General features: G+C 40.2%; 1 protein-coding gene across 10 annotated transcripts in view; it reads right to left on the bottom strand.

Annotated features, from left to right (window-relative positions):
• Positions 1-2,118: 2,118 nt before the first annotated feature.
• The window catches only part of KAZN (kazrin, periplakin interacting protein), a 563,875-nt gene continuing 555,755 nt past the window's right edge, over positions 2,119-10,238 (bottom strand). For 3 of the 10 annotated variants that reach the window (XM_069741499.1, XM_069741504.1, XM_069741508.1), the window contains 2 exons: positions 8,479-8,609; positions 2,119-6,248 (listed from right to left, as the gene is read on the bottom strand). In XM_069741499.1, the coding sequence (XP_069597600.1) occupies positions 6,081-6,248; positions 8,479-8,609 (299 nt within the window). In that variant the 3' untranslated portion in view covers positions 2,119-6,080. Of the gene's footprint in view, positions 6,249-8,465; positions 8,610-10,238 lie in introns of all 10 variants that reach the window. The other 7 variants (XM_069741503.1, XM_069741500.1, XM_069741509.1 and 4 more) reach the window with 4 other exon arrangements.

The following is a 10,238-nucleotide window of genomic DNA, read 5'->3' as shown; positions in this document are numbered from 1 at the left end:
TGGTCTATGTTTGGGTGTCTTGTTGAGGGACATTAACTTTCATGGTTGTCGTGTCCGTATATTTTAATTCACTAATAAATGTTAAGTTTTAAAGGTCCCTAATTTCCTAGTGTGATCCTTGCCTAAATATGCTACTTGCTGGAATTAATATCGCAAAGCATTCATATAACCTCCATATCTATTTTCTATAGGTGTGCGTATAATGCTCTTATTGTATCTACTCAAGCAAACACAACATCACTGGACATGGCAGCCAAAAGTCATTAATAAGAAATAGTTGGAATATTTTGATACATGTGGGTCAGCTCAGTTGTATCATCTATGATAACACGTCTTTTCTCCTGCAAGGTTTTTATGGCTGGGTAGCACTTGGCATCGTACTGTAATCTTACATGTAAATATAATGGAGACCACAAGGGGGAACTCTTGAGCAGCAAACTTTAAGCTATTGCTCATTGTAGCTCAGGGCCCTGAACCTGCAGCATCGGAATAATGACTCTGGATGGGTCTTCACCAACATATAGTGCAAAATATTAATGCACAGTTTAATTACAATTGTGGCTACTATGTGCTTACTGTAAATCACATGGTAGGTAGGAGACCCTGTTCTAGAGTTTATTCATCCAAGTGCTATTCTCCATCATTTTTGAGCAGTGGTGGGAAATTAATTTTTCGGAGAGGACCCATGAGAGAGAGACTGATGAGGAGGGCTGAACCAATAGGCTGAAACTAATTGTGTACAATATAAATATAAAATTATATGTTATTACTTAAATATTGAGCAGAATTAAGTATGCCGACGTCCCCCCTATATACTGTTTGAGCCTCCCACAGACTTACAAGACCACCCACAGATATCCCCCTATATACAATATGATCCTTCACATATACTGAATATAGGAGACTATGTGGGTGCTCATATTTTATATAGGGGGATACGTGAGGGCTCATTGTATAGTGGGGGCTTATATTGTATATCGGGCTATGTAGGGGATTCATGTTAGATATAGGGGGCTATGTGGGGCTCATACTGTATATAGGGGCTATGTAGGGGCTCAAGTTGTACAGTGGGGGCACTCGTTGTATAGTGGGTGCTATGTACAGCTCGTGTTGTTTAGTGGGGGCTCTCGTTATATAGTGGAGGCTATGTGGGGGCTCACTGAATATAGGGGCTATGTATGGCTCATGTTGTAGTGTGGGGGCTCTCGCTATATAGTGGGTGTTCATGTTGTATAGTGGAGGCTATGTGGGGGCTCACTGAATATAGGGGCTATGTACGGCTCATGTTGTAGTGTGGGGGCTCTCGTTATATAGTGGGTGTTCATGTTGTATAGTGGAGGCTATGTGGGGACTCACTGAATATAGGGGCTGAGCCCCCACATAGCCTCCTATATACAAGCAAACATCCTGTATACATTAAAAAAAAAAACACCACATACTCCCCTCACTCCGGTTCAGATGTGACGTAATCATGTCATAGTGTCTGCTGTCGCACAAGCGCATTGGTGGAAGAAGGAGCCGGTGGCTCTGTCCTCCACCAATGTATTCATCTGTCTGCATCCCGAGAAGAACCCCATTAACATGATGTGAACATAGCGTAACATGTAAAAGACGCATCCATTTCCCACCTGTGAAGACTGGCGTGAGTATGTGAAATGATCAATAGCCGGACATAACTATTTACGAGGCGCTGCAGGGCGAGAGAGGAGTTTGGACACGAGACACCGCCTTTACGCCGAACTGGATTTTCGAGAGATAATAGATTTCCAGATAAAACAGCAATGTTACTTTCTTTGAGATAATGTGTCTGTAAGGAATCAACTCTGAGCCAAACCACAGGAAAGACGGGTCATGAAAGGTTGATGGGAAAACATTTTAGAAATGTTCTGTGCAGAAAACAAAAAGAAAAAAAGAAACAGAACAGAGAAGACTGCCTTTATTTAAAGGGACTCTGGTCAGAGACAAACCCACATATGATGTGCTAAATAGAGTAGCATTACCTGGGAATACCAACCTTATCTACTGGGTACCATCCCAAACTTGGTCTAAAAACCATTAACGGACCATAAAAATAAAGTGCACTCAAAATGCCATAAAATAAAAACAACGAACAAGAAATAGTTTAAAATAAGCTTTATTTGTTTCTTTTTTGCCTTCATGCCTTTAGAATTCCCTCCCGCTCAGTTCGGAGAGGGGGAGGTTTATATAACTAATGAAACCAATCTTTAAAACTATGTATTCTCGTTCTCTTAAATAGATCATTTTCTTAGTAACTTTTTTTTTAGATTTATCTCCTAAGCATGTAATGAAAAATACTAAACCATGAGCTTTTTTTTTTTTTTTTTTTTAAAAATAAAACACAAGGAAAAAAAAAAAAAAAGAAAACTTTATAAAACATTTTCGTCTGAACACAGAAATTGAAGCGCGGCCACTTTTTTTTTTTCCGTATAGCTCAGACGAATCCCTTTGTAACGTCTTCAAGCCACTGATTACCAGTGATCACACATACATAATAGGAACAAGAAAACAGATTCAGAGTTTTTTTTTTTTTTTTTAAAGACTAAATTATCCCTTTTAAATAGGGTGCACTAAATTCAAAAATACCATCTAACATTATCAAATGTTTCATGTTACAGTTTTCAGAGGTTGACATTCATTTTTCTGGTTGAAAAAAAAAAAATTACAATAAAATTGGCAGCATTATATACTCCACTCATCTAGACATTCGTAAAAAAAAAAAAAAGCACAGAGCCGGTCACAGGCAACTCAACCAGTCTGAAAATGAGAGAATATGGACTAAGTTACTTGCGTAGAATCCATTTGGATTTGTAAAAAAAAAAAAAATGTTTCTGCTGCTGCCGGCCCAATTTTTCTGTATTTTAATGAAAACCAAAAACATCAATAAACCGGTTTTAAGTGAGGTTTTTTTTTTTTCGCACCAAAGGTTGTATACTAGTGATGACCGAATATACTTGTTATTTCCCGAGCATGCTCGGCGGTCCTCCGAGTATTTTTTAGTGCTCGGAGATTTAGTTTTCATCGCCTCTGCTGAATGATTTACATCTGTTAGCCAGCATAAGTACATGTGGGGGTTGCCTGGTTGATAGGGATCCCCACATGTAATCAAGCTGGCTAATAGCTGTAGATCATCCAGCTGCGGCGAAGAAAATACTCGGAGGGCCCGAGCGTGCTCGGGAAATCTCAAGTAACAAGTATATTTGCTCATCACTATTGTATACACAATGTTCAAGAAACATACAACATCATGAGAAGTGGACTTTACCATCCAAGGCTGTGCCGGTTTAAATGGCTCTTTAGATAATATATATGTATATTTTTTGTCTACTGGTTTAGGTCAGGATTACTGTATATATTATGCCAGAAATGCAGATCACACAAGAACAGAAAGTTTTAAAAATTTCCCAGAGAGATTAAAAGGTGTACATACACCCTAGAAGACAGTCGGCCAATCGTTCCATGAATCCCCCCATACACAAAAGCTTGGCTGAGCATTCATGTATTCTTTACTTAAGAGTGGAGTAAGTCGCTGCCAGACTTCTCTGGCACAGACTCATCTACCCTGAAAAAAAAAAAAAAATAGGATCGGTCAATGATATTCCAACTACCCGAACCTTCTCTCTCCCCCCCAATATCATCTTTTTGGGGGGCTGGGGATGGCCCATATACACTTGATGGCTTTGATGCTGAAATAGAACGTTACGACCAACTTACATCTAATGTGTATAAAGGCTAGAAAGCCTTTTATATAGGGAGAGGAGCCCCCAAATAATCATTTTCCCATGTAACTCATGCCTTGGTGATCAAACGACAAATGATAAAAACACTAACTAGAGTTGAGCCAATTTGTTCGGATTCGGTCGTCGAATCTGAATTTGCCATATTCGTGCCATTGTTACCCTATTCGTGCCGAATGTATGTTTGTTGATCGGTTCCGAACATATTCGGTGATTCCTGCTTCCATCGATTCTAATGACGTTGGACTGTGTTCGACGAATATTGCAAAAACAATATCCACTGCCGATCGTATTTGGAACCGAATCTGAACAAATTGGCTCAACTCTATCTGTAACCTCAAGGCCAAATGACAGATAATATTTGGCTACGGATCAATTGGAGGAAATAGAAAATACAATATTTAATCTGCATTAAAAACATGATCACATATATATCCAATCTTTTAGGGGCAGAAACTTAAAGTGCACACATAATCCCCCCCATAGTGGAAGGATATTAATTCTCAGGACTGGACCATTAGGTCTAGGTTCACACGTTGCGTCTTTTTGGTTTGGATTTCCCGGCATGCAAAATCTGCAACGTTTAACAGTGCCAAAAAAGTGGATGAGTTCTAACTAGTGATGGGCAAACGTGCACACTTGTGTGCCAACCGAGTGTCTTCGGGGTGCTCAAAAAATATGTTCCGAGTCCCCGCGGCTCCATGTCTCATGGCTGTTCAACAGCCGCAACACATGCCGGGATTTCCTGTGTGTTTTTTGCCCATTTATTGCAATGTGGACCATACATTTGCAGGTTAAGCCGCCGGCCTGGCATTGTTTGGTTGCTTCTGTTTTTGGTGCTCTTTCGCATCAAACAAATGCACAAATAGGTGTAGAAAATACGCACGGCTTTTAGATTGATTTTTGTTCCAGTTCACAAATCTGCAACGTGTGAACTTAGCCTTATATGCAGGTCATCGTTCACTGGCTCTTGGTGACCTCATGTCCCTACTCCCAAAATTAAGGCGATGGTGCATTTTAAGTGTCTGCTTGGTTTAGAACATGATTAGCAATTAAAATAAGGTTCAGTACAGAAAACAAAAATTAAAAGAATGAAAAAAACCCCCAAACAATGTGTATTATAAATAGTAATAAAGTACATCAGATCCTACATACAAAGATTTAAAAGCCATAAATACTGTATAGATGGTAAAAGTTGGATTTCGGAAGACGTAACCAAGTGACTATTAAATATTTAAGTTATACGTGCGATTTTGGTTGAGCTGCAATAAAATTGTGACTGAGCCCACTTGCCCGGTGCTTTAATGACAGGGAGGGGCCGCAGCGATAGAACACATATGATATAAACATACCCTTCATCCTTTAGGAAAAATAGAACTTCAACATTTACTTTTCTTTATAATTTAGATATAACAACTTTGTGCATTTATGCAAATAAATAAAAAAAGAAAAAAAAAAATTACAAAAAGAAAAAGGAAAAAACGATTTAGTCTGGCAGGCATTACAAGATTAAAGAATGACTACTGCCGGTACAGTGCAAGTTAGCCATTACGTGGTCTGAACCGAAAAAACCTATCCTTGTAACAGTGACGCTGCTAAAACACTCTGTGCTGCAGACATCACTAAATCCAAGATGGACCGATAGGCAGAATATGGTTTTTTTTTTTTCATGGCCGTTTTTGCCCTGCGTGTAAGCAAAAATGAAATATCGTAATACTTCATTCATGAAAGTTGATTGAACTTCCCGAATAAAGATCTGTAAATATATATTTTTTTTCTTCTTTTCTTTACAAAGACCTGGCACACCCCTGAAACAGGATAATGTCATTTAAAACATTTGCAGATACAGAATTGCAATCACACCATGGGTTAAAAAAAGGAGAAAAAAAAAAAAACAAAAAAACCTGCGTTCGGACAAGACACTACAAGCACAAAGTGCACGTTTTTTTCGTTATTTACAAATACACAGTAGTTTTTCAAGTTTCAAAAAAATGGAAAAAAAAACCCAAAACTAGACCCACGTCCCAAATAATAATAATAAAAAAAAATCCACAAAAATGATAAATCCGGTAAAGACAAAAGTTACAATACAAAAGTATCGCTGTAAGGACAACAATCAACATCTTTACACACTCCGTTATGTACAGCAATTACAGAACCTGCGATGCAAAGTATATAAAAAAGAAAAAAGAAAAAAAATGAAAAAAACAACAACAAAAGGTCCAAATTGAATAAAAAGGCTCACTTGACTGCTTCGGGCTTTGTAGACGGGCAAATACACCCTTTCACATATACACACAAAGAATAAGCAGATTTCAGAGACAGTCACCAGTCCGCATCCTCTTCAATGTAATAGTCAGGTGTAGTACCATCAAAAAGACCAGGGTCTAAGGACTTCCTCTGCTTTCCCCTTGCAAAAACTCGTGAAATGGACCCAAAACCCATCTTTTCCTTCTTCTTCTTCCTTTTCTGGTCCTCCAGGTCTTCTAAAGACTAGAAAATTAAGAAAAAAGGTAAAAAACATCACCAATAGTCCAACTTGGGGAACATGTAATCATGCTCATGGTTAAACGAAGCTGTAATGGTAAACTAAGCTGTACAGAAGCAAAGAAGGGTTCGGGAGGAAGTTACTGTATTACTGTAGGAATTCTATGAGGATGCATGCATTGTTGCTTATTTGTGCCAAACACCAACCATGCAAATGATTCCATCCTTTCAGCAGAAAAGCAACACACTGACCAAAAAGTGCATTGAATCAATGATCGTGAACACACAATCTCATCATTGTAACCTTTAAAGGGGTTTCTTTGGAAATAAAAATAATGACTATAAAGGAAATGGAGTTAAAAATAAAGTTTCTGAATACCTCTGGTTATCAAACTACAATTGTTTTACTTATGGAGAATTAAAATGGACACCTTGGTACACCGATGGAACCCTGTCCTGGAATGTAAGCAGGACAGGTGCTGTGAGCAAGTGCATAAATAGATCCTCCAAGTCATGTGTAAGAAGTTGTGCTGCCAGTGTATATTCTGAACCCAATACTGGAGATACCAGGATTGCGCAGTTAAGAAGAGGCTGCTCACACTGCTGTCCACCCTGTCTATCTGATCCAATACTGGAGATAGAGGTGCTGAGCCAAGAACTGGCCCCCAATACTGCTATCACACCCCATCTATCTGATCTTACTTCTGAACCCTGGGTATCTCTAGTATTAGATGAGATGGGTAGATAGCAGTGTGTGCAGCCTCTTCTTAGCCTAGCACCCCTGGTATCTCCAGTATTAGATCAGATAGATTGGGTGGACAGCAGAGTGAACAGCCTCTTCTTACCTGGGCGCCCATGGTATCTCTAGTATTAAATCCGATAGATGGAGTGGACAGCAGCGAGAGCAGCCTCTTACCTCAGCATCCCTGGTACCTCTAGTCGTAGAAGAGGCCACTCACACTGATGTACATCATGTCTATGTGATCTAATACTGGAGATACCTACCAGGGAAGCCGAGGTAAGAAGAGGCTGCTCACACTGCTGTCCACCATGTCTATCTGCTCTAATACAGTAGATACTAGGGATGCTGAGGTAAGTAGAGGCTGCTCACACTGCTCTCCACCCTGTCTAGTTAATCTAATACAGTAGATACTAGGGATGCTGTGGTAAGAAGTGGCTGCTCTCACTGCTGCCCACCCTGTCTATCTGCTCTAATACTGGAGATACCAGGAGTGCTGAAGTAAGAAGGGGCTGCTCACACTGCTGTTCATCTTGTCCATCTAACCTAATAAAGGAGATACCAGAAGTGCTGAGGTTAGAAGAGACTGCTCACACTGCTGTCCACCCTGTGTTTTGGCATGCTGAGCGACTAATTTGAGCTGGAGATTAACTATACTGCGTACTGTCAAACTATCACCAGGTCACAACAGCTGGGCTACAAGCTACAGACTAAACAAGTGTGATTTGCTAATTAAAGGCATTTCAGAAATTATATAGAGTATAAATATTTTTTCTTTCTATTTCTCGAGAACCCCTTTAAGCTGTCCACATACTTTATTTTAAAGCATTCTGACTTAACCAGAAAGCAAAAGCACCATCTAACTTCATCATATTAGATTATATCCCGGTATTCAGCGATACCACTGAAACCCAATACTACAATGGAAATAAGATGCCTATTAGGCCTACATTCACGTTGCTGATTTTCAACTATGGCCTAATAAGCCCAGCAGAACTTGTACAGTGAGTACCTTTGTCCCTGCACTAAGAAGCTGCAGGCACCGTGTTCCACCTTATGGCTTCAAAACTTTAATGTGTCCACATTAACCTAAAAAACAGCCATCCGATTAGAAGACAAATGGCTATTCCTGGGAGTGGGATAGTACCCGACACTATATAGAAGCTTTGCATTATTAGCATTCAGGTTGCGTATTCATCTGACAAAATCAACGCCCAATGAATTCATCAACGAGTTCTTTTATTCCCGTTCCTGTAGAAGGGGCTCAGCTGTATATGTCAAGCCTCTGTAACCAGGAAACGGCACAAGCAGGAATCTGCAGCATTCCCGCTAATGAAACACAACAGTCTCTCTGCCCCCTCACCGTGCACCCATCTATTCAGCAAGGCATGCAGCGTACATACTGACAGCAGCGTATACACAACTAAAAGGATGTGAATAATCATTCTCGGATGAAGGAAAAAAGTAGAGAAAAAGAGACCTACACTACCGTCTTACATTGCAGAGGGAATGCGTTCGGTGTCTCGGCGAGTTGATGTCACTCGGTGTTGATGACCTGTCGCCCTCTGCAGCAGACGCGTCGGAGATTACTGATGGCTGTCTCGAATGACATGGGCTTACTCTGACAGCTAAAGGGAAAACAATGGGAGAAAAGGAGCCGTGAACATGTAGGTTCCATCTATAGGAATAAAACAGAATAGAAGACTGGAGCCAATGAATCTGAAAACAAGGCGCTTCCATTTTACCATTATATGTGACCTGTTGACCAAGTAACACAATAGAGATCATAGGAGTTCAGATGGCACGTCAAAAATGCTTCCATTCAAAAAAAAAAAAAAAAGCAAAAAACTAATTGTTTGCAGACAGTCTCGATTTTTGGGATTGTACGTTTTTGACACTCCAGAATGTCAACATTGAGTGCTGAACAAATACTGAATTATTAACGGCAACCTGCCACACCGCCGGTAGCATAATTGCAGCCAGGTATACTTTGGAGATACCACTGCGTGCAATTGATAAGTCGGTTGTATAGCAAAAAGACTTGGTAATCACTAGTGATGAGCAGGCGTGTTCGGATACGGTGTTCTCTGAGCATGCTCATGTGCTAACAGTGACTTTGGCATGCTTGAAATATATGTTCTGAGTTCCCGCGGCTGCATGGCTCATGGCTGTTCAACAGTTGCAACAAACGCAGGGATTGGGAACTCGGAACATATTTTTTGAGCACGCCGAAGACACCGGGTTAGCACCTTATCCGAGTTCGTTTGCTCATCACTAGTAATCAACTATAGTAGTGTTCAGAAGCAAAACTATACCTTGCTGCAATTGAGCAGCCAGGCTCGGATTCACGTTGCCCACGGTTTGGGCAGCATAAATCAGAAGGATAGGTTCCATTTAAATACTCAAAAGTTAATATTACTAAATATCTATACAACTGAGAATATTGGACAAGAGTTGTAGCTGGCCATATAGGCCAATAACCAATCACCAGTTTAGTCCGAGGCAAAAACTGTAATTTGACAGTTAACCTGGGATTTTATTGACCTTTACATTTCCCACCAACTGGATCTCGGAAGTGAAAACAACAACAACAACTGCCTTCACAGAACCACTATTGAGACATCTCACTCATCCAACCAGAACCCTATGGTGTAACGATGCGGAGAAATAACTCCGGAACTGTGCGGCCATGAATTTGGTCAACCTAAGTGAAGACTCCGTAAGAGTAATTGCAATGTGCATTTGACGAGGATTTTTGGGTGCGGACAATCTACAGCATAACCCAATACCAGCTGAGTTAATGAGATTTGAAATTACCTATATTTTTAGTTTGCAAATTGATCTACGGTATAGTTTAAAACCCACAACATGTCAATTCTTCAGGGGAATTCATTCCAGACTTCAACCTCTTGGGTGAAATAATTATAAAACGTGAAGATTTTGATGTGGAAATGCTGCAGAACATTCACATCAAATATTCTCAATGTGCAGGTTCCATAAACGGTCAATCACAGGGCTCCCGCCCATAGGTTGTACTATAGAAAAATAGTTTGTCCAGCGAGAAAATCAAGCGTAGTGGTACTCACCATAAGATCTTTCTTATATTCTTCATTGGGGGACACAACCATCTTGGGTTAGTCTGCTGCCATTTATGGTTCCTGTATCCCTCCCCATGAAGCGACCCAGAAATGAAGATGTTTGGTACTCGCCGTAAAGTCTGGATCCAGTAGTCTTCATTGGTGGGACACAAGAACCGT

Source organism: Ranitomeya imitator, chromosome 10 (genome assembly GCF_032444005.1).
Source record: "Ranitomeya imitator isolate aRanImi1 chromosome 10, aRanImi1.pri, whole genome shotgun sequence".
Taxonomy (NCBI): Eukaryota; Metazoa; Chordata; class Amphibia; order Anura; family Dendrobatidae; genus Ranitomeya; species Ranitomeya imitator.
This window is presented reverse-complemented; position numbering and strand designations above follow the sequence as displayed.